Here is a 24589-nt window from a genome sequence, read left to right on the forward strand (position 1 = left end):
GGTGGGTTTACATTGGTCTGTGAGAGCCAGGCCATGGAAATCAACATATCTCATATGCTTAAATAAGAATCTTGCAATATCCTTCTAACAATATTGATTGACATATTGTTATTGTGATGTATCCGAGGAGATGAATTACAACAAGTTACCATGATTCATCAATGAAGTCACCAATCTTGGCAGCTGCTGGCTGATAGGGCTCAGTACACTCTGACAGTGTGCTTTCCCACACACAGTGATGAAAAAGACTCCCTCTTGTGGTCTTCAGAGAAAATACAACTTAAGATTACTGTTGAACTCACAAAGTTAACGTAACGTTTTTTTTTCTATTACAGAGCTTGTGCAGTGACTCTCACCTGATAACAAACGCCCTGCAGCTTATCAGCCAACATGTGACTGCCATTGCTGAGCTGTCCCTTTGCAAACTAATGGAGTTGACGATGTGCTCGACGAGTTGTGAGGTGATTGTATGAGCCGCAGGCTGTGTGTGTGCGTGTGTCGGTCTGACCGTAGAGTTCCTCTGTAACAAGCTGGCACTGGTGCCTCATCCCAGCTGCAGGCCTGCCCTGTGTTCATGCAGCAGTCATTTAGCACCTCCTTAGGTGCCTGCTGACCCTCCCCTCATCAGATGTCAAAAGGTGTAACTTCTTTAAATCCCTTCTGTTTCACCGTGGAGCAGCGTGGTCATGAAGGCAGAGATGGACAGGCCTGTTGGATTATGCCCTGACACACACAGCGACAGACGCAGAAATTCCATAGCATCAAATAATATATAAAATAAGTGGAAAGAGTGTAAAATGTTTATTGTTCTTTTTGAGTTTCAAATGCCAAATCACTGAATTAACAAAACAGAAAATGTTAACGGAAAAACAGAAGAATTAAACTAGGAAGGCTACTGACACTTAAAACCGTTAAGCTGTAAAACCGACGCTGGAGCTCAATCTTAAACAGACCCTTATTAGCACTTAAAACTATCGTAAGATAAGAACAAATACTACATTTAGATTAGACAAGGTCAAACTTTACAGCCGGCTGCTTCACCAGTGTCTTTGCAACGTTCCCCCTGAAGATACAATACACCCCGTTCCTCAAAGATCTCTCCATTAAGGTTAAATAAAACATACTCTGAAACAGGAGACGCAAGACTTCAGATATCCGCGTCAGTTTAAACATAAAAAAGGTAAAGTCATCCAAAGGAAGTGGTCCATAAATGAGCTGAGGAAGGATCCTACTGGTGGTGCTGTGCTGCACAGACAGACAGACAGACAGACAGACAGACAGACAGACAGACAAGCAGACAGACAGGCAGACGGACGGACCCAGTGTGGGACATGAGTTTGAGGAGCAGTTGGATGGGGACATGTCACTGTTCACAGAGGGAGGAAGAGACGTTACCCACTAAGACTTCCCAGTACATGGCTTCACAGCATGGAGGAAACAAGGACCGTGAGATGGATGCCTTGGAATGGCTGTTAAAATGGAACTCCGTATACAAGTTTAAATAAGACCATTAAAAGCAGAGATTAACATCTTTCTCTTCTTAAATAAACATCATGTCCTTCCAGTATACACTAAATAATACCTGGAAAGACCAATTTTATCCCCCATTATTTATTTTTCTTAAAACCTGGTAAGCGAGAAGAGATATGTTCAAAAGTATAATTCGCACACATTTGGCTGTAATTACAAAATGTAACATACATTATTTGTAAAATAACTTTGTTACGGCATTAGCCTAACATCTATTACTTTGAGGAGGACAAAACTATTTTACAAGGATGAACAAAATAAAAGCAAAATCATATCAAACTAAATTCATGAGGTGCAAAAGAAATCTCTACGGAGTATTTTGTCATGCTTGCCTCAAGTCCCTGTGAAACAGACGACTTTGCCCCCAAAATTATTTATACACTGAGGCGATACACTCAGGACTGGTGTTCTTATTTATTATTATACATGAGTAAAACCGCAAAAAGGAAATAAATAATTTATGGAGGTGTTCATTAAATTGCCCCCAAAATAATAATAAAAAAATATTAGCTTTGATAGGCATGTCCTGTATATTCTGGATTAGAAGTGACAAGATATCATTGACCATTTTCTTTACCATCATCATCATCATGGAGAAAATCAGTCAAAATGCCATCAGAAGCAAACAAACCAACAAAACATAAACCAAAAGTTAAGCAGACTAGCTGTTCATATTTACATTGAATACAGGCATTTCATTACATCATAACTAGCCCAACCACCCCCAAACCTCCCTCCCTCCCTCCCTCCCTCCCTCCCTCCTAATTGGTATCCAGTCTGTTGAGTCTGTCTCAGGGTTTGCCATGGAGAGTGTTTGAGAGTGTTGGGAGTTGGAGGAGAGTTGAGACAAGATGCTCTGTTGAGCTGAGGAAGATGTACAGGTCCCTGGTGTGGCTCCAGAGAACTACGGTTCAGTCCAGTCCCAGCCCAGAGCTCTGTGTTTAGAGGTTGTCCCCTGGCTGGTACTGCGGCTCCGTGGCCGTGAAGTAGTCCTCCAGGAAGGCCTGCAGGTACTCGAAGGTGGGCCTCTCCTCGGCGTCCTTCTTCCAGCACTGCACCATGAGCTCGTGGAGGGAGATGGGGCAGTCCTGGGGACAGGGCATCCTGTAGCCTCGCTCCACCTGCTCCAGCACCTCCCGGTTGTTCATCCCTACACACATGCAGACAGACGGACAGGCATAAGGAAAGAAAAAGGCTCTTCAAGTAATGGATAAGTCGGTTCAACGAAAGAGATCTGTTTAGACTTTACCTCTACTGAGTGACCTTAATGACACAGACATTGAGCTTTCAACCTCATACTGTAGATGCTGATCTTAAGGCAACATTTGGACCTGGGAAAAGCTTTCTCGTAACACAGGGGTCAAACGTTTTACAACCTGGGGACGTTGGAGTGGCTTGCCATCTATTTTTCACTTGCTACGAGATGTGGCTTCGGCATCAACAAGAACAGTCCGGAGGGAGGGCCTCAGAAAGCTGCTAAGACATCTTTCAGGATGATGCTATTATCCCCTAAATCCCAGCTCGGCCCCCATAGCGTGCAAACCCTCTCCCCTCACTTCCCCTCCCTCCCTCTTTTCGCACACCAGCCCAGCCCAGTGCAGCGTGGCCCATCTGGACAAACATGTGTTCCCCATCCCCCCTCCCTCCCACTCTCTCTCTCTCTCTCTCTCTCTCCCTCTCTCTCAGTGAGGCTGATCTCTGTCAACTCCCTGCCCAAGACCAGCCCTCTCACATGGACTAGCAGCGGCCCAGAGGCAGGCCCTGGATTACGGTTGTAAATCTCAGATTGTGTCAGGAAAACAAAGTTACTCAGCCGTGTTTAAAGACCCCTTCTTTTCTTTAACGTTCAGTAAACAGCAGGAGCTGCCTGCCACTTGTTATATAAGCTCTTGTTGTGGTGTATAATTGCATCATAGTCCTCTACCTATTTGCAATACAAGTGAGCACTCAACTCAGAATGTGGACATTACATCACAAGGGTTGCGTCCAAAAAAGGCCCCAGGACCCTAGTGTTCTAGAAACTAAATAGGGTGCCATTGGAGACGTGACCATTGAATCTCTGGTTATTTGACCCTCCTCACCTGGGTAGGGTACACGTCCCTTGGTGACCAGCTCTGTGAGCAGGATGCCAAACGACCACACGTCGGACTTGATGGTGAACTTTCCGTACAGCGCCGCCTCCGGGGCCGTCCACTTAATCGGGAACTTAGCACCTGGGAGAGAACAGAGGGGGAGATATGAATAAATGACAGAATGTAAGTTAGCTATGGTATTCTTTCTCTCTAGAGCTGGGAGTGTCTCTCAGTGTCTCTGTTCCAGTCTGTAGTACAGTGGAATAGGCAGACAGTGAGCACATGTTTGGATCTGAAATGGGAGCCATTGACATCCTGTCAGGGTGTGATGATGCGCACATTATGGCCAGTGTTGGAAGAAATCCCTTCGTGACCTGAAGGCAATCATTAGTGTGTGTCTCTGATTCGTTCTTGTGTGTGACCTCACCTTGCCGTGCTGTGTACTCGTTGTCCTCAATCAGCCTGGCCAGTCCGAAGTCGGCGATCTTACATACCAGGTTGTCCCCGACTAGGATGTTAGCCGAGCGCAGGTCTCTGTGGATGTAGTTCATCCTCTCGATATACGCCATGCCTGCTGCCACCTGGAACACACACACACACACACACACACAGTAAGCACAGTAAAAGCACTGCGTTCGACTTAGTTCCAGAGAGAGTGCTGCACACGGTGACACACCGCTGTCTTGACGTTTCAGTGCTGCTGAGTCGTCTTGTTTGTGAAGTCACTCAGAGTTCCGTTATAGAAACACCGAGCGGAACGAGTGACATTTTTTTTTATCAGGGCTTTACCTGGGCTGCCATGTCAACCAGATTGGGCAGTTTCAGTCCTCGTCCCTCCCCGTCCTTCAGGAAATCCAGGAGGCTTCCTAAACAACAGGAGATTTCTGTTGTCAAGAACATGCATTTGAAATAGCAGCTCTTTATTGAAACGTCCGTTGACAGTCTGACCAACATGTGGGATTCCTTCCCAGCCTGCCAACGAAACAATGATCACATCAAAAGTTTCCATCCCAGCTTTTTCTATACTTAATTCATGGATCTGAAGCTCTTTCATGTGGTGCTCGTAAAATGTCAGCTTCTTGGCCGACTCCGTCATAGTTAAATATAGGCTCTCATTATCGTCGTAATGAATAAAAACAATGCTCCAGAGTGGTAACAACTACCGGGCCGGCAACAAGGCAGACGATTACATAGTCGATCTAGCTAGACCTACAACGTGTCACCGAAGGTGGTGGTTCACCACACTGTCAATGTTGGATTGGGTGCTCCGGTCTGTTTTTCTCCATGGCATCGTCGCAGAGTACGTGGACAAAGGTATTGCGTGTGGGTTTGTGTGTGTCCTTCACAACATGAACTGTGTGTGGGTGGGAGTGTGTGTTACACCATGTATAGCGTGTGTGTGTGTGTGTGTGTCTGACTATGTGTACATGCGTCCACTCGTGTGTGTGAGAGTGACAATACCTTTGCCCATGTACTCAGTGACGATGTAGATGGGTTCCTCAGACACCACAGCGTAGAGCTGCACCAGCTTGTCATGCCGGAGCTTCTTCATGATCTGGGCTTCTTCCAGGAAGGACTCAGGAGACATGGTGCCCGGCTTCAGCGTCTTCACCGCCACCTTAGTGGTGCCGTTCCACGTTCCTGTTACCCACCAACGACAAAGAATTAGTACAGCCGTCACATCTCACAAGTCCCGGGGCCGGTGTCCTAGACCCGGTTCAAGCCTAGTGTTGGACTAAGAAGTTATTCAAATGGAGTATATCCGTGAAGCGTGCTTTTTAGTCCAAGACTAGACTTAATCTGGAAAATGGTCCAATTATGTATACGGTACATCATGTCACAAAGCAAGACGTGACCCCACTTCGTTGTGAATTTAATTAGGTATTGCTGTTGTACAATCTAGTATGTTCATATCTAAAAACAGTCTTGCTTTGGCATACTAACAACACAGCACACAACCCAGAAATGGACATTCAAGTCTGCTTGCCTTTAAAGGTTGTGCTGAGGGACGCGTCAATGTGCATCACATTTCTAGCGACCCTTCATTTCAAAACGGCTTTCAAAAGCCGCGGGAGAGATCTGGTGAGGTTTTAAACCCCACAATATACCAACACGGGGAAGGATAATCCATTGTAGGATGATTAACAAAAGCAACATCCTCATAACTAAAAGCCCTCTGCGGAGCTGTGCCTGTTACTGCACTGTAGTGGCCATGCCAATGTTCTTCTCTACAGTACTTTACATACACCCAATACTGAACCATTGAAATCATGGTTGATTCTTCATACAAGGTCATTTAGCTTGTTCTGTGGCTCAGTCGCAAATTGCACAATATTCCCTATATAGTGCAGCAGTTTAGACCAGGGCCCATAGGGCTCTGTTCAAAAAGTATTGCACCATATACAGTAAGGAATATGATGCCATTTGGGATGTGGTCTGTGTCAGTAAATAATGCAGAAATATCAGCTTTGACCTAAAGGCAAGACAGACCTCCAGTCATTCTGCGACATTTGGAATTCACATGCGTTTCTACTGTGGTGGGTTTAATTTAAGAGCGCACTCAGAAATCCTTGAGAGCAGTGTTGATTAGTGACACAGCTATGGCTGCTGGGCCTCGTCGGCCATTTTGTGGCCTGGCGCTGTGCAGTTACTGTGCTGAGGTCACCCGCTGGGTTCTGAGGTAATGGTATCCCAGGGGGCTGGGTGTCACTAGCAGCAGGGTGTGGGGCTAGCAGCTGGGACTAGCCCCAACCTAAACTCCAAACCCCTAAACAGCCCGTTGAAATGTTACAACAGGACAGGACACACCCCTGATTTCTGGATTTAAAAGTAGTCCATGTAGCCAGTTCTACACAGGATACATTCAAATAATAGTGAGATTGTATGCTTAAAAGTCAACCTAAGACTATTGATTTAAGCCTGAAGCCTCAACTGAAGCATGATACAAATAATATTTGCAAAAATCTAGGGTATCCTGGAAAAAGATGATAACGTACATGTTTACTAACCATTATAATACAGAACAGAATTACCTGCACAAAAGTTTCCTTTTGTGTTTTGCTGACTGGACTGAAAAAGTCCTCAGGTGATTCAATAAAACCCCTTTACATTTAGAAATAAATACATGTAAGTTATCCAATTTCCCTCCTGGACACCCATCAATAGAAATGAAAAGAACGGAATGGAACTATTTTGTTCTTACCACACCACACCTCAGCAAAACATCCCGCCCCCAGCTTTACTTCGAACTCAAGTGAGTCTCTGGCGATTTCCCAGGAATCGTGAGTCAGGCCCATAGTATCAGGGGTGCAGTTCACACACACACCCGTTAAATTAAAGCACAAACCATCCGCACTCTCTACAGGGGAAGGAACAGGGAAGTCAAGGCACACAGGGTTAACTACTAGGGAGAGGAACATGCAAAAAGGCAGATGGAAGGCGGCCATATTGAACTGAGAGAGCGGAGCTTGTAGACATTGACAGACGATCTCATTTAACAGTAAAGACACAAATGTCGTTTTTTTTTTGGTTTCCGCCTTTTTTCCCTCAAAGAGAGAGGTTGTGAGTAGAGTGTCAATCTGTTCTCGGTTTGATGTCTCTGCTTGCTCAGTCAGTGGCCCCCTTCCACGCAGCCTGTGGTCGGACGTTTACGGAGGCGACTCTGCCCGTACCCATCCAGACCTCCCCAAACTGCCCATTCCCCAGACGCTTGATGAGCTGCAGTGACTCCCGGGGGATCTCCCACACGTCTTTGGTTTTGACGGACAGGTCGGTGAGGCGGGGCATCCCTTTGTGGCAGGGCACCACCAAGCGACAGCACAGCCCCGCGGCCCGCTCTGCACACAGGCACAAGGAGCACGCGCGCACACACACGCACGCACACGCATACAGAGACACAGGGTGAGATAGAGAAGGAAGGGGGTTGAAAGAAAGCAGTTAGCAAAGCGCTGTGAAGAGAGAGAGAGGAGGGGGAGAGAGAGAGAAGCTGCAGTAGACAGGAAGTTAAAGGGATATGCCATAGCGGAACAGTTCCAGGTGCATCCGGCAGTGAGCTCAGGTAAGCACCACAGCAGCCAGTCAATGTGTCCCACTAGATGTCTCAGACAGTGTCTGTCCCCAGGCCATAAGGTCAAGAATGAATCTGTCTAATGCCCTCTTAGCTACTGTTCATCAAATCACACTGAGTGCTGTTCCAACCTCCATCCTCCCCCCTACAGTACTGCACTAGGGTTCTGTCAGCTCCGTTGATGACACGCGTAACCAGAGGTTTTTACCAGCTGCACCGTACCTCTTTGAATGTAAGGAATTCCGTAAGGAATTCATTAAGGAATTCAAAACTAAATTGAAGGGTCAATATCGCTCAGGTTGCAGCCTGTTTCGAGGTTGCTCTTAGTTAAAGCTAGAACCCACTGCGCACTGGCGTCAGTTCAACGTCTAGTTTTGATTCAGACTCGGTTAACTTGTCAAATAACGTTAATTCAACATGAAACCAACAAACATTTCACCATGTCATTGGATTTTAGGGTAAAAGTTGGGTGAAACAAAGACGAAATACCCTTATGTTTTCCACGTTGATTCTTGATTTTTTTTTTTTTGGCAAAGCAGCCTGCTATAGATGACCACGTGAATGGTTCTACTTTGGCTAATGGCATGTGTGACTCCCAATGCTTTACAATAACGACTATAATTGTTTCGAGACGTGGCTAGTCAATCACTCCAGATGCACTACACGGTGCATTACATCTAGGACGTTTTAATGTTCATGCGTACTACGTAGTGAAGGAGGCTACTGTAATCTAGATTTGAGTCGGGGACAACAGAAGCCATTGTGGCTGGCAGCTGTGTCCATTACCGTGTGTGAGGATGAACACACGTCCTCTCATCCCTGACATGAAAATTGGCGTTTCTCCTTTCCGCAGTGGAAGTAGCTGTTTGCCCACCGCCGATTAAAAAGCGAGGCATGGGAATGGTGCTTCCGCCTACTTCCCTTCCACTTTGATTCCACTGACATTAAGCGTGCCACCTTCCTATGCTAGGGGCCCCGGGCCCCCCCGGAGATAAGGACCAGGCTGTTTGCTCAGGGCAGTAAAGGGGAGATAAAGGCTCACCATCGGGGGTGTTGTGTTCTGACTGCACGCCAGCCATTAAAGCCCATCGGTACCTGCTGCTGTGGCCAGGTATCAATACTGTACTTTATGTCTCAGTGTCACTATCATAAAACATGTCACTACGGCAAATGGGAGAGGCTGGCGTTGGACACACTGCATGCACACAATAGGTATCAAAACTATTATTAACCCTTGTTGGCTATTAAAAATAAGTGGTATTTCCAAGGAAAGGATTTCATAATTTTTTTAAAGATAGTTTGGGCTGGTGTTGTTTTTGACAACAGTATGTGATTGCTGTGTGACTGCTGTGGAAAGATGCGTTGATAATCTAGAAATTGAATCTCGATTAAAAAACCCAAGTGAGAGATTGTGAGAAAGCAAAAGGGTAATTCCACGAAATGAGTCCTTTTGCATTCCTTTGATATTTTAATTAGACATTTTTTCACCAATATTGGATTTTAAAAGCGTGTTATATTAAACGAGGTGCCCTTTAAAGCGGCAATCAGCAGTTGAAACAATAACAAATTGTCCTGCCAGGCCCTGTTTCAGTAAAAAGTTGAGGGAGGGGGCTGGAGAAATGTAACCACTTCCAAATTCATAGACAGAGCTATGGATCCAAGGACTGACCATCCATGATATTAAAATGATAGATTTAACCATGTTTTGAGGCTATTTAGTGTTTGTTTACATTAACATTGTTTACAAACATTGAAGTAAAGCAAGCTTGTATTTTTGGTTTTGACGGGGTATGACAGTTGAACTAAGTTCATGAGGCATTTACAAGTGATATTCTTCAAGAATCAATGGGTACATATCATTAATTTATTCTATAAATATGGATATAGGCTTGCTAAAATGCCAAAATTCAGCAATTTGGCATGTCCCTCTGTGCACTCTCCGACTTCTCTGAGGATTTTAACCCACTTAACCCCAACATATCTCATTTCTCACCATCATTATAAAGCCCTAGTTATTTTGTTGCTTTGAAAGTCATTTCTGAAGAATATTGTTCATTTCATGTGATTAGTGATTCATTTTAAGGTAAAAAAAACAACAACCTGTCCCTCAATTTAAGGTCAACTCTGTTACGTGAACTGAACTCTCATTTTATAAATGGTGAAAGTTTTCCTTAAAAAAAAAATTGTTTTTTTTTTGTAAAGAAAGATTGAACATCTAATAGTCAAATCATAGTATAAAATCAGGTGAGCTGGTCCAACACTTTTTGGACATTTTCTGATGTTTTGTGGTGGAAAACTGAGTGGGTTGAGCATAACAAGTCAACCCTGTTACCTGTAGATAGACAGGCTAGAAATGTTTTAACAATGAAAACTTTTTTTGTGAACACTGCATTCAATTGCCCCTCCCTGTTGCACACAACAAGCTTCCATTCCACCCTGTTACAAGGAGATTCATGGCTGTTTTACTCGTCAACCCTGTTACAAGGGGATTCATGGCTGTTTTACTCGTCAACCCTGTTACAGTCAACCCTGTTACTTTATTTGGCACTTAATAGGCACTTACTATAGTAATAGTCGTTTTTATTGAACCTCTTGAGATGGGAAAACGTGCATGTCAAGACCCAATGCTAAAATTACAATAATCTTTTTTTTTTTACCAACTTACACTACCCAAAAAGGGACTCATTTTGTGGAGCGACCCAAAAGGCAACAAGAAGCACAAGCCCTGGAAGAAAACAGCAGTCAAGGTCATTTGAAGAGGTGTGTTTGAACTTCACATATGTTCTCTGGAGTGGCGATAAGGGGGGAAAAAAATGGACAGTTAATGCACGGTGACACAAACATACACACAAAATCCATACTGTTCATTTCCAATGGGCTAAGTGGAGAGAGACGGACGGGAGAGAGAGACAGACACACACAGAGGGAGAGTGATCCGTAAAGAGAGAGGGAGAGAGAGAAAGAGAGAGCGTAGAGAGAGAAACAGTGGCGGAGAAAAAGAGAGAGTGATATACTGTATATAGAGAGAGAGACGTGGAGAGAGAGAGAGAGATGTCTCATCTGACACCAACACATGCTCATGAATGCAGTCTGTCGTCATCACAGAGTGACGTTCAACTTTCCTCGTGGTCTGTACAACTGGGACACTCAATAGCATGGTGACGGTACAGTACAGACCAGCGTTATTAAACGGGCTCATTACTCTCTACTGGGTGAGATAATAAGGCCCCTGTCTCACATTAAGACAAACAGTAGACTACCTCATCCCATCAGGGTCCCCTTTTCAAACCACAATAAGTGGCGCCGGAGTCAATCTAAAATGTATTCCTCTCAATATTTGTTGAATAGTTGATTTCAAACCACGCCACTTCATCCCTCCTTGAATCACTCAGCTGTTGCATTCTCAACAGTTTTCTGAAAGTTTGAAAGTACTTCGCTCAGTATTTGACGTTTGTGTTTATGGATCACATTACACCAGGCGTCACTTCAATTTCACTTCAGTTTCACTCGATTCCCTTCTGAAATGTTAAGTGTCAGCATCACTTTCTCTTTCTGCTGTTGAAGAGGCGTCCCCAGTGTAAATCACATTATACTGATTGTGTCAGCAGAATACACTTCTGGATTAATCCAAGGAATTGGACGCCAGGCCGAGGAGAAGCCTCTTGTATCTATTTGTTTTGAAATGACGTCTCCACTATAACACCAACATCCCTACAGCTATTAAAAAGAAAGGAGGACTAAGGTGCTCTTCATATAATTCATTAAAATACCTTTATTTGTATGGCGTGTTAAGTGTAAAGAAAGATTAAAAACTCTGACGCGTTTCAGCTGCATGGTCTTCTGTCTACAAAAACCTACTATTGTGCACTTTAGTAACTTCTGTCTACAAAAACCTACTATTGTGTACTTTAGTAACTTCTGTCTACAAAAACCTACTATTGTGTACCTTAGTAACTTCTGTCTACAAAAACCTACTATTGTGCACTTTAGTAACTTCTGTCTACAAAAACCTACTATTGTGTACCTTAGTAACTTCTGTCTACAAAAACCTACTATTGTGTACCTTAGTAACTTCTGTCTACAAAAACCTACTATTGTGTACCTTAGTAACTTCTGTCTACAAAAACCTACTATTGTGTACTTTAGTAACTTCTGTCTACAAAAACCTACTATTGTGTACTTTAGTAACTTCTGTCTACAAAAACCTACTATTGTGTACCTTAGTAACTTCTGTCTACAAAAACCTACTATTGTGTACTTTAGTAACTTCTGTCTACAAAAACCTACTATTGTGTACTTTAGTAACCTCTGTCTACAAAAACCTACTATTGTGTACTTTAGTAACTTCTGTCTACAAAAACCTACTATTGTGTACCTTAGTAACTTCTGTCTACAAAAACCTACTATTGTGGACTTTAGTAACTTCTGTCTACAAAAACCTACTATTGTGTACTTTAGTAACTTCTGTCTACAAAAACCTACTATTGTGTACCTTAGTAACTTCTGTCTACAAAAACCTACTATTGTGCACTTTAGTAACTTCTGTCTACAAAAACCTACTATTGTGTACCTTAGTAACTTCTGTCTACAAAAACCTACTATTGTGCACTTTAGTAACTTCTGTCTACAAAAACCTACTATTGTGTACTTTAGTAACTTCTGTCTACAAAAACCTACTATTGTGTACCTTAGTAACTTCTGTCTACAAAAACCTACTATTGTGTACCTTAGTAACTTCTGTCTACAAAAACCTACTATTGTGTACCTTAGTAACTTCTGTCTACAAAAACCTACTATTGTGTACTTTAGTAACTTCTGTCTACAAAAACCTACTATTGTGTACTTTAGTAACCTCTGTCTACAAAAACCTACTATTGTGTACCTTAGTAACTTCTGTCTACAAAAACCTACTATTGTGTACTTTAGTAACCTCTGTCTACAAAAACCTACTATTGTGTACCTTAGTAACGTCTGTCTACAAAAACCTACTATTGTGTACCTTAGTAACTTCTGTCTACAAAAACCTACTATTGTGGACTTTAGTAACTTCTGTCTACAAAAACCTACTATTGTGTACTTTAGTAACCTCTGTCTACAAAAACCTACTATTGTGTACCTTAGTAACCTCTGTCTACAAAAACCTACTATTGTGTACTTTAGTAACCTCTGTCTACAAAAACCTACTATTGTGTACCTTAGTAACGTCTGTCTACAAAAACCTACTATTGTGTACCTTAGTAACTTCTGTCTACAAAAACCTACTATTGTGGACTTTAGTAACTTCTGTCTACAAAAACCTACTATTGTGTACCTTAGTAACCTCTGTCTACAAAAACCTACTATTGTGTACCTTAGTAACTTCTGTCTACAAAAACCTACTATTGTGTACTTTAGTAACTTCTTTGAACTGTACCTTACTTTAACTCTAGGCCTACATACGGTATATTCTCATCATCGGTATAAACTTTGCACTCATAAAGGTCTTATAAACATTGTAATGGTGTATGAATGGTAGGTGTAATAAATGATATGTATACTTTTGCATCTGCCTCAGTTTAGGATATTTTCAACGTGCAGCACAGGAGGTTGCTGGTCCTTTATTTGGGGAGAATGAGTTCATGGTAATGACCGGAGCGGAATCAGTGGAACGGGATCATGTTTCCAAGTGTTTGATGCCATTCCATTCGCTCCGTTCCGGCCATTACTATGAGCCGTTGGTGTGCAGGCATACATATTTTCCATAATAAACATGGCCATAGCGGTGTATGAACGGTGTATGAACGGCGGGTGTAGTAATGTTCTATTAACGGTGTATCTTGGACCATTTCTGACTCTTACCCGAGTAGTGCTGTACCAGCTGCTGCAGGGTCTCAAACTGAGCCCTGGTGGTGATGTAGTAACCGCCGCTGTCCAGCTTACGGATCTTATAATGCTTCACGTGGTCCCCCTTCACGTCATCCCAGTCTCGTATGGACAGGGAGAAGGCACCTACAGAACACAGATGTGGAGGGGAGTGAGTCACTGGGAAAACATTCACTTACCTCATGCATTAATAATAATTGTGGTCATAGCGAACGGTTGATAGTATTACCAGATGCAGAAATAGCCCATCGGGAAAATATTCTGACGTCATTTCAACCAATTTTACCCGCCGGATAGTTTTTCTAGAACACTAGGCTGCTCCTCAAGTTGGGTACATCATGCATCCTATTACAGTGCCGTCCTGACAGTCTCTTGAGGTTACCTTTAGTGGTTTCACTCTCCCTGATGAGATAGGTGCCGCGGGGATTGCCAGTGAACAGAAGTTGCCTCTCTGCATCCTTCCGGCCCAGTTTCCCAAAGTACCAGCTACAGAGAGAGGGTTGAACACAGGGACAGGTCAATAATGAGTGAGGGAAGCCATTGTATAAGCCATCTATCCGGATCGATTCGAGCGCGGAAAGCCGTCTTTTGAAGTTGAAAATGACGATCTGACATACAGAGCTGAGAGACACAGGTCACAAGGCCAGTTGAAATTCTCACTATAAACCCTGTCAATAAAAATCACCCTTTGGCTGTGGTTTCTCAGACTAGAGGCGGAACAATGGCTAACTGCATGTTGAGAGTGAACAGGGGATTTAATACCCTGCATGAAATGTCTCCCCTTGTCTTACAGTAATAAGCCAGTGTTGGTAAATTGAGCCACACCCAAAGCAAACCCTGGCTGTGCTTAAATCCAGCATTAATGAGAGTTTGCCTTGTGGTGCGCCATTAGAATAATGACATCATTATTCCTCAGAGAGTCTGACGAGGAGGGAGGTGGGAGGGCCTGTAGCACCGTCAGACTCCCAGGTTCATTCACACATGACCCAGACAAAGCTCTAATACATTCTCTATGACATTTCAAATATCGGAACACACACACACAGCATTTAACGCAACTCTCCTGTCTTTTATAGTGTCTAATAAAAGTCGCTTTAATGAGCTGGGGAAAGTGCCAGCTCTGCAGAGACATACACATCCCCAGTATGATTAAATATCTGCTCAGAGCCTTGTGTTGACTGTTAACGCCAGACGCTGAGAGAAAGAGAGGACGTCTGCGCTTGTCTTATCTTCTGACATCTTCCTCTCGCCCTGTTGTCTCAGACAGTGAAGAGAATGAAGAGAGGAGAGAGAACCAGCGCTTGACTTGGGCAGGAGCTCACCGGAGCAGAGTACCGGCACCTCAAATGTTCTACTGCTTGAGCGCCTGTTCTTCTTATAGAATATTAGCTCAAAAGTATTGTGGAGCTCCTGTGCCTAAATATAAACAGTACCAGCACCCAAAATGAGTACCGGCAACTATTTTAGTCCAACTCAAGCGCTGGAGAAAAGACAGAGAGAGTGTGTGTGTGTTCAATCATTTAATTTTTCATTTCATTCTCTTTTTTTCATGCCATGTAGTCAGCTCTGTCAGAGCGTGTCCCATTGAAACTCAGTATGACAGACTGCTACTCACTCCTCAGCCTGGATGGAGTCCACTGGAGCCACGTAATTACTGGGAATGTAGCCATTTCCACCGGTGGTGAGGGAACGAGCATCCCACCAGTCCCCTTCACTGAGGGAGAGAGGGAGGGAGAGAGAAGGGGGGAGTCAGATGGTTTCATGTACAGAGTGTATTATTAGAGCGGCGAGAACACAAACCACTATGTTCAATAATGCAGTTGACAATGTGAATACATTGAAAGCAGTATATGCCTTGTTCATATGGAATCGTGGAGGGAGGTAGTATTTGGCAGCACTGGCTGATTACAAGCAGAGGAGGGAGGAAGACGGATGTAGAGAGGAGAGAGCACCTTGAGAGAGCTCGCATGCCTACACAGCCATTACTGCCTCTCTCATGTCCTCCCTCTTTCCCTAACTGCCTCCTCTCCTACTCTCCCTCCCTCCTTCCCTCCATCACTCTCACTTGTCTGTCCTCCAAACACACTGCCCTCTTTTACATCTCCCTCTCCCTCGCACATTTCATCTTTCTTTTTGCGCGAGCTAGTCTTTCATTTATCCTGAATAAAAACATGATGGGAGGGGGGGGGGGGGGGGCTAGGGTACGACATCACAGCAAGAAATGGGGCCGGTTTCCTTTGTTCTGAGAGCAGAATGGAGGTTCCCCCCGGAGGGCTAGTGTGTTCACCCTAACACGCTAACGCTAACAGCTGGGAGGAAGGATGGATTGCTGGGAGGAAAGCAAGATAGAGAGAGAGAGAGAGAGAGAGAGAGACGGGAGGGGCCCGTCTGTCTTCTTCAACCCTCTTCAAACCATCTCGACTCCGCCGCAAAGACAGAAAACAACAACATGTAAACAAAGGGAGAGCCATCCTCCTCCCATCTCCAGAAGTATTGTAATGCTCTGACTAGCCCCCCTTCCCTGTGGTCACTGCCGATGACAGACTAATGAGTGGATTGTGTCGACAGACTGGAGTCAGGCTGGTATCCACTAGCATAGTATTCATAGTTGGAACATGTACAAAAACAATACCCAATTTACTAACCATTAAGACTTGAACCATTGAACAACAAATCAGAGCTATTTCCTGCATATTTCTGAGGCCATTTTTCAGTCAGAGAAAAGTGTGCTCAATATGCCATTGTATTATAAACACTTATGAATGTGTCTTTATTTCAAAACTGCTATAGGAAACTATCACAAGCAATCAAACTGGAGCATTATAAAGACTTGAGTCTTATTGTTTAGGATGGTTCCCTGGAACGTGACGGACGCATACACCAAGCTCAGTGTTCCCTAGAGGATACCACCACATCGCAACACAACAGTCCCTTCACTCCCTGCTCGGTGCCCAGGGTGTCCGATGGAGTCCCAGGGCTTCTCACGTAAGCCCTGCCTGAACAGGCATCTGCCGTGGACTGTCTGTGCGCCAGGCAGCCCTGACTAAGAGGGAGAGACAGGGTCTGGGACTGGGTTGGGTGCAACTAGTCTTCTCTCCAGGAGGGGGCAGTGTACCCAGTTAGAGGTTCCTGCCAGGAAGGGAGGTAGGGAAGCAGCAGGCGTGGGCGGACTGAGGACGGACGATGGTGGGTGGTGGATGCAGCTCTTTCTGGCCACTGCCCAGGAGGAGGAGGAGGAGAGACGAGGAGAGGATAGGGAGGGTTACTAATGATGGTGCTCTTCCTGCCTTTTGCTCTAGATGGGGAAGGCGGTGGGTGGAAAGGGGAAAGGTGTGCTGCTGGGGTATGAGGAGGAAGAGCAGCCCTTCCGCATGGGGTGAGAGAACAGGATGTTAAAGCAGTATGAATGGGTGTGGTGACTAGAGAGGAGAGAAGACACTGTGCTGGGACTGGAGTTTAGGTTAAACAACTACAGGGGTGAACCTGGACATGGGGACAATAGAAGAGATAGGAAATCCCAAACCTAAAACAGACCCAGTCACACACGCTCCTGAGAGAAATATCAATTTTTATTTCGCAGTGCGCAGGCTATCAATTCAGCTGAGTGGAGTCTTTCACATAGAAAAAAAAAGCAGCATGTTTGAAATATCAGCTGTCTTCCCATTGGCTGGTCTGAGACAGTTTTGCTGACAGAAGGGTAACTGTACCCAACATGGCCGTAGAGTAGGCACAGGAAATAGGGCGTCTGCACTTCGTGTCAGACAGTTCAAAGCGAAAGTCCACACCAGACCAGAGCAGACTGAAGAACAACACAGAAGCATTCCACGTCACCCACTGCAATCTAAAAGACCCCTGGCTGCTCCACCCAGTTTAAATGTAGACGTAACCGCTGCTGTTCGTGGTTGAAAATGTAAATACAACCGCTGTCCCAGCCGCCATTCAATCACCACTTTCCCCGATCAAAATGCCTTACCTTGACAGCCAGACTGCAAAAGAGTGATTGCAATATGCATTCTAATTTACATACATAATATAGACCTGCCCCCCCCCCCTCGGCGCAGTGGGTGTGATGTGTGATGAGCATCTTTACTGTCACTGTACTTACGTGCTGTTGATTATCTGAAACTTCTCCCCTTTCCTGAAGCTGAGGTCGTCCTCTGTCCGGGCCTCGTAGTCGTAAAGTGCCACGAAGAGGGTGACTCCTGCCAAGAGAAAACACACGGCGTCAGCACTCACGCGATTAGGACGAGCAGCGAATGAACCTGAGAGCCTGACAGACTCACGTTGAACCGGCTGGCACGGAGAGGGAGGCTGGGTGCACTGTAAGCTTTTATACCAGAGACAGCAGCCATTTCTGGATGCAGTGGATACACTGTGTGTGAGCTATATTGAATTCAAATGTGAAATCGTCCATTTTATGGGCATAACTAGCTGGAAATTAGCCTTGGTACAGTACTGTACATCTTCCACCTAGAAGGTAGCACACAAATACTGCAGAAATGACGCAGGGGAAATAACCTCTCAGCAGACACGTCCGGTAAATAACATATAATAGCAGAGTTCTGTCAAATAGGAAAAACACATTCCTTTCCAAGATTAGACTGAGACTGAGACAAGTGTGAAAGCCTCCTAGTCCCTGGGGAAGTGTGTAGGGACTCCAGACAGACTGGGCTGAGAGAGGGGCTGAGCTCCATCTACCCAGGCGGGCCTGCTGAATCTCTCAGGATAAGCCTCCAAAAGTCTAAAGAGCTTTCTTTATTCATCTCATTTCCCTTATCTGAAAAGACTTCATGCATCACAGCAATATGGTGGAAGCCTACACAGTCTTAGACATCTAGTTTCAACACAGTGACAGTGGGTCAAATACAACCATGGACCTACAGAGATATCACACACTAACAGTGGTACTGCCTGGCTGCTCCACTGCAGTCTCCCAATCTCCACAAATACAGACAGACATAGCCAGAGGTATCATAATCCAGCCTTTCAAACGGGACTCTTTTTTTTATCAAAGAGCCTGTGGCTAATGCTGGCCTTGGCCTCCACACACTTGAGGATAGAAGGATGTCAGTGAGTTGTGGCCGTGATTGGGCAGGAACCAGGAAGGAACATCAAGAGGCATGATGTATGTTGACCTCGCAAGCTGGGCCGGCCTGATCTTTACCCATGCTGCCTGCAGGTGACCAGAGGAGCTAGCTGATTGGCTTGAAAGGGCTGATGAGGAAGCTGAGTGTGCTCTTCTTGTTCCTCAAGGGCCTCATCATCACATTTACCTCAGGTCACTTCATTGACCCTTTGGGGGCGGAAGGGACAATGTGTTCTGCGGAAATGATGAGCCTGTGCTTTGAGAGCAGGGCCCTTGATGATATCAGCAGTGAGAAGAGCACAAGCTGCTTGCTGCCTTTCACATGACACAGTACAGAGACAGAGAGAAAGAGAGAGACAGAGAGAGAGACAGAGTGAGAAACGGAGACACAGAGAGAGCACACTGGGGGCTTTTGAGAGCCACATCTCTGATGCATCTACCCGCCACACCAGTCCCAAGATACAGACTGCATCACTTTTGCAACAATAACTCCACATCTCCACCATTTACAAGAAACCCACAGAGCAAGCCACAAAACAACAACCAGGCTTGGTTATGCAGAATCTTAGAATCTTGGTATGTGAAGCCCATTCAATTCAGTTACATAAGGTCATGGGACAAACGACACTAGCTGTGAATTTCCATTCTGACTATTAACTAAGTGCATACAGATGAAGCTATGAGGCTGATCGGACAAGGCAGTACCATTATTTTGTCATTAAAGTGGTTGAGAGAGAGAGAGGGACAGCTTGTACCAAAGTTCCCAACTAGGAAGAAATGCTAAAGTTAAACCCCCTGGTCCACTGCGACCGCCTGTGTGGATTTGGACCACTTTGGGACAGAAATAATCCACACTTTGAGGGAAGCCGTGTTTAGTTAAGTGGAAACGCTAAGTTCTTCTTGTAACAGCTGTGGCTCAGTAAAACATGAAGGATATCCTGACTGGAAATATTCCCTATGTAAACAATGAAACCACACACAAAAGGCTGTGCAAAGCGCCGGCCGGACGTTCCAACACGGGGCGAGGCGCCGGGACGGGGCAGTGAGGTGAAGAGAGTCGGGGGAAATCCGTAAAGGGGTAAAAGGGAACATATCAAAACCCCTACCTGTTCCGCCACGGGTGCGGAGGGTCCCGGTGTGGGAGGAGGTGTGGACCCCTCCGAAAACCGTTATCCCCTGGCCAACGGGTGCCTGGAAGTTGTTGAAGTTTGGGATGGCGGTGACCCCGAAGCTGGGGTAGTGCTGGTGCTGTGGCGTGGGGTCGGCGCCATAGCGGTAGCCCGCGGCACTCTGGGAGGTACTGGTGTCTCGGTCGTCCGTGAGTTTCGTTGCTTCTTTATCCTTGCATTGCACACAGCCCATCATCTATATTCTACAAAGTCAAGGAGAAACACAGAGAGAGAAGAAGGATTATCAACTTGACTGGAAATCGATTGTACAACCAGTCTGAAAATGAAGTTAACAGGGGAGATGAGTAGTAATACATGCAATAGAGGTGAACTTTAGCATTGTTCTTGGTGTGCTCTCCCATCTCCTCAGATCACATTTCCTTGGGATGCTTTCTCTCAGGAACCACTGGGAAGTTTATAGCCTGATACACACACAAGCACGCACACACACACACACACACACACACACACACACACACACACACACACACACACACACACACACACACACACAGACAGAGCAGACTACTGGGAAGTTTATAGCCTGACACACACATACAGACACAGACGACACACGCAGCAGAGCTCCGGATGACTCTCTCTCACACACACAGTGTCTCTTTCATGGCCAGGAGAAAAACCACACTGTGATACACACTGGGCTTGGGGAAGGAGAGCTAGTCGGGGAGCAGGGGACCCATGGAGGAAGGGTCACAGGGATATTAGTGCATCGATTATTTCCATGATCACATCACTGCCAGCATCGACCATCCGTACGGTCAAATGGGCTCCAGTCAGCGGAAGGGTGGGAAGTGGGGATGGTGAGAGGAGAGCAACTGTAGTGTTGATGTTACTTCTGTCAGTTAAAGAGACAGGACATACTTCCAGTAGGACATCTCTATGTTCCTACCACTCATTGTTCAGCCAAGGGTAGTGTACTTCTATGGTATAAACTAGGTCATTAAACACCAGTATATAAACACACCTACATACAACGACAAAAATATATACCTTCAGTAGACTATTTATGCGTTAGCTGAGATGGTATTTGCACTGTCAAAACGAAAGCGTAAAGTTAATGAGCTGCCGAGAGCCGAGCTCTACTACTGTGGTGCTGGGGAAGATTACCACTGGACAGTTTTATTCACCCTGCGAGAATGAATGTCATCTCATTTCCAGTGTGCAAAACAAACACGGACATAACACTTTGTCTGTGTAGTAGATCAGTGGAGACAAATAGACTGTAAATTGCAGTGTTCCTATGGAGACAGACTGCTGATCTAGCCTTCAGCTAAAGCCACTGACTGCCCTCGAAACGTGTCATTTGAAAATATTCAGGATTTAAACAAGAGCCCTGTTTTTCTCTCTCTGTCTCTTTTATCCCTCCCTCCATCGCCCTCCTTCTCTCTCTCTCTCCCCCTCATTCCAAGCCTCCTGGCTCTTCCATCTCTTCTGAGTGGAGCAGGACGTGCTGTCTGCAGTCACTGAAGACACATGCAAGGAGAAAAGACTGGCTCAGTACGCTTCCCTTTGGTCAAAGGGAAAAAATAAGGCCCAAATTATAGGCAACCCTCCTCCTCTCCATCAATCAGCACAGCAGCAGGACAATGGCCACCCATAGAGCATGGCCGTGGCCCAGACCCTTCTTCCGTCATCGTCACTGACTGACTAGCGCCCGCTTGGCCAATGGAGAGAGAGAGAAAGAGAGGACAGCGAGAGAGACAGACAGACAGAGAAATAAAGAACATCAGGGTTCCAAATCTATTAAAGTAGAAACAACTAAGCTACATATTGGATTATATGTGTAGATTAAGGCTGAATCCACACAGATACAGAGATCAGATGAAAAGGTATCTCGGTGACGTCATCCAATCTCATAAACTACATAACATATCAGAGCATCGTATTTGCCCTGTGACCGTGACCTGGCAAACCAACCTGGCTCCGCAAAAAGGGCGTGCGAATGCAGTAAATGCCACAATGACTCAGCGGTCTAACTCTGTAATCCAAGTCGACAAGCCCTGAGTGGGAAGAGGAATCAGATAACTGCTATGGTCAGTGGTGGATTCCACAGCAGTTCTAATCGCCTAGCTACACCTACAACTTTTAGCATCACTGAAAATGCTCAAAAGTTGCTCGATAATCTACCTCACAACATAGCCGCCCAGCAGCAGAGGGAGATTGGATTGGCTGTTGGACATTGACATTTTCATTGATCTCTGTTAGCCGGTCAGAAGGCTTGGCTTGTGTTGTGGTAAATGTCAGCGTAATCTGTGGAAGCGGTATGTTGTTGACTAGATACAGTCAAAGCTGCCTCTGATAGCAGCACAGTATTATAGGTGATTCCAAAGGAGCCAGTTGGAATAGGTTGCTGCTATGTAGATGATGGGAGATGCTAAGAGTGGCAAGCGCGTACACACACACACACACACACACACACACACACACAGCAGTGTGTAGTCAGCTTCAACCATATCCCAGAGTACTGCAGGACCACTCCCAGTATTGTTATTCTATCCTGCAGTAGGCAGCTATAAGACAGTCCTCATAGCAGGAGACCGTCAGCCATGAACTAACAGAGCCTCAGCCCAGCACTACAAACACTGTTCACCATGGACCCCTCAACACTGCTCACCATGGACCCCTCAACACTGCTCACCGTGGACCCCTCAACACTGCTCACCGTGGACCCCTCAACACTGCTCACCGTGGACCCCTCAACACTGCTCACCATGGACCCCTCAACACTGCTCACCATGGACCCCTCAACACTGCTCACCATGGACCCCTCAACACTGCTCACCATGGACCCCTCAACACAGGCTAGGGACTGAGCTCAGCATCACTGCTCCCTTAGTTTGAACCCAACCTCTCATCTCTTTCTTTGCCCCCTTCCCTCTTTCTTTCTCCCTCCCCCCCTCTCTCTTGCTCTCTCCACTGATTAATTATTCCCTCCTGTTCAGAAAACAGAAAACACCTGCTAGCCGTAGGCGCTTGTATTGCTGTTTACTCCTCCCCTTCCTGCTGCAGAATAACAGCCTGAAAGCGACTGAAAGCCATCAGCACAGTGTTTCATATAGAAACCCACATCCTCCTCACTCTTCTTCTCCTCCTCAGATTGGTTCAGCCAATCAGATCAATGGTCCTTCAGGCAAAATCAATTATAAAGCAGAACGTGACCAGAAGCAGAGTAGCAGTTGGGTCTATAATTAGTTAAAATAAAGGCCATTTATTTAGGGTCTATATGGACCAAATTCATTAAGATTTTTAATTCAAAGCCAAAGATCTAAAGATTTAAAGAATCTAAGGCTCCTGTTCATTAAATAAAAAGCAAAAGGGACGAAAATTGATTAAATCAAGAAGGTGACATGTTCGAGCATATATCCGGCAATCAGTCTCTAAAGAGAAGAAAGAGATAGAAAAAAGATCCATCCACAGTGAACTCACGCTGGCTCAGAAAAGATCCATCCACAGTGAACACACGCTGGCTCAGAAAAAGATCCATCCACAGTGAACACACGCTGGCTCAGAAAAAGATCCATCCACAGTGAACACACGCTGGCTCAGAAAAAGATCCATCCACAGTGAACACACGCTGGCTCAGAAAAAGATCCATCCACAGTGAACACACGCTGGCTCAGAAAAAGATCCATCCACAGTGAACACACGCTGGCTCAGAAAAAGATCCATCCACAGTGAACACACGCTGGCTCAGAAAAAGATCCATCCACAGTGAACACACGCTGGCTCGGAAAAAGATCCATCCACAGTGAACACACGCTGGCTCAGAAAAAGATCCATCCACAGTGAACTCACGCTGGCTCAGAAAAAGATCCATCCACAGTGAAAACACGTTCATTCAGATCCATGTCAATTATTCATGGGACAGTTGTGCAAAATCAAGGTAGGCATGCCTCAGAGTCGGTGTTGGGCCAGCTGCAAAAGAACTGAGGGGGGAACGCCCTGGATGGAGTCATGTATATTTCATAGGGGGTGATGAACCATTAGCAAGGGGGGGGGGGCGCTACACTATCACGTTATGCACTGGGGGGGGTCTGGACCCTCATGGGACCCCCTCTATCTGGACAGAACACAGTAGGCCTTTACAGGATGCCATCATCTCTGAGCAGAGAGCAGGGAGGAGATGAGGGAGCAGGAAATAATATGGCCGCCTATTCAGTACAGTACATATCCATCTGTGGGTCTGTGGATGTTTTTGTGAGCTCATCTCAATGACCTAGGCCTTACTGTGTGGCCAAGCCAGCTCAATGATGTGGCCTAACCTATTTTACTTTCACCACTCCAGAGCCAGACAAAGGATAAAGACATTTGGTTTCGTTCTCTCACTTTAGTTCTGCGTGTGTGGAATATTAGCCTGCCTCAGTGTTGTACCCTTCATCAGGTGAAACCGAGTGAATGTTAAAATAGACTTCCAGACAGAGAGAGCAGGAGGTCTACAGAGATAATGAGATAGAAGATTATCAAGGGGGACGAGAGGAGAGACAGAGAGAGAGCGAGAGAGCGAGAGAAAGCAAGAGCGAGAGAAACAGAGTGAGGGGAAGGAGAGAGAGAAAGAGAGAGAGAGAGAAAGAGAGAGAGAGAGGGAGAGAGCGAGAGAGAGCGAGAGAGAGAGAGAGAGAGCGAGAGGGAGGTTAACTGGAAGTGTGAGACAAGGAGAGAGCAAAAGGGGGAGAGGGAGGAGGAGCAGAAGGAGGAGTGCCTTGGGGCGGAGCACAGCCCCCAAACACTTGACAAAAGGAGCAGTGCTGGGCGTCACATGCTGAGCCCCAGTCCGCCGGGGGAC

At 45.5% G+C, this 24589-nt stretch overlaps 1 protein-coding gene and 1 long non-coding RNA gene across 7 annotated transcripts in view; both read right to left on the bottom strand.

Moving 5' to 3' along the window:
- Nucleotides 1–785: 785 nt before the first annotated feature.
- LOC115194124 (tyrosine-protein kinase Fyn) overlaps nt 786–24589 on the bottom strand; it is a 64911-nt gene continuing 41107 nt past the window's right edge. For 2 of the 4 annotated variants that reach the window (XM_029753530.1, XM_029753521.1), the window contains 11 exons: nt 19723–19988; nt 17636–17732; nt 15146–15244; nt 13913–14016; nt 13507–13656; nt 7274–7438; nt 5064–5243; nt 4392–4468; nt 4030–4183; nt 3612–3743; nt 786–2680 (listed from right to left, as the gene is read on the bottom strand). In XM_029753530.1, coding sequence (XP_029609390.1) covers nt 2472–2680; nt 3612–3743; nt 4030–4183; nt 4392–4468; nt 5064–5243; nt 7274–7438; nt 13507–13656; nt 13913–14016; nt 15146–15244; nt 17636–17732; nt 19723–19981 — 1626 coding nt within the window. In that variant the 5' untranslated portion in view covers nt 19982–19988 and the 3' untranslated portion in view covers nt 786–2471. Of the gene's footprint in view, nt 2681–3611; nt 3744–4029; nt 4184–4391; nt 4469–5063; nt 5244–6804; nt 6961–7273; nt 7439–13506; nt 13657–13912; nt 14017–15145; nt 15245–17635; nt 17733–19722; nt 19989–24589 lie in introns of all 4 variants that reach the window. The other 2 variants (XM_029753539.1, XM_029753550.1) reach the window with 2 other exon arrangements.
- LOC115194136 (uncharacterized) lies at nt 9855–13500 on the bottom strand. Of its 3 annotated transcripts, none has more exons than XR_003878304.1 (2): nt 13058–13500; nt 9855–12784 (listed from the first exon to the last, which is right to left on the bottom strand). It is a non-coding gene; the product is annotated as an uncharacterized LOC115194136 (long non-coding RNA). The 3 variants fall into 3 exon arrangements; XR_003878303.1 differs by having other exon boundaries at nt 9855–12862; XR_003878302.1 differs by having other exon boundaries at nt 9855–13018.

This window comes from Salmo trutta, chromosome 1, assembly GCF_901001165.1.
Source record: "Salmo trutta chromosome 1, fSalTru1.1, whole genome shotgun sequence".
In the NCBI taxonomy this organism is placed as follows: domain Eukaryota; kingdom Metazoa; phylum Chordata; class Actinopteri; order Salmoniformes; family Salmonidae; genus Salmo; species Salmo trutta.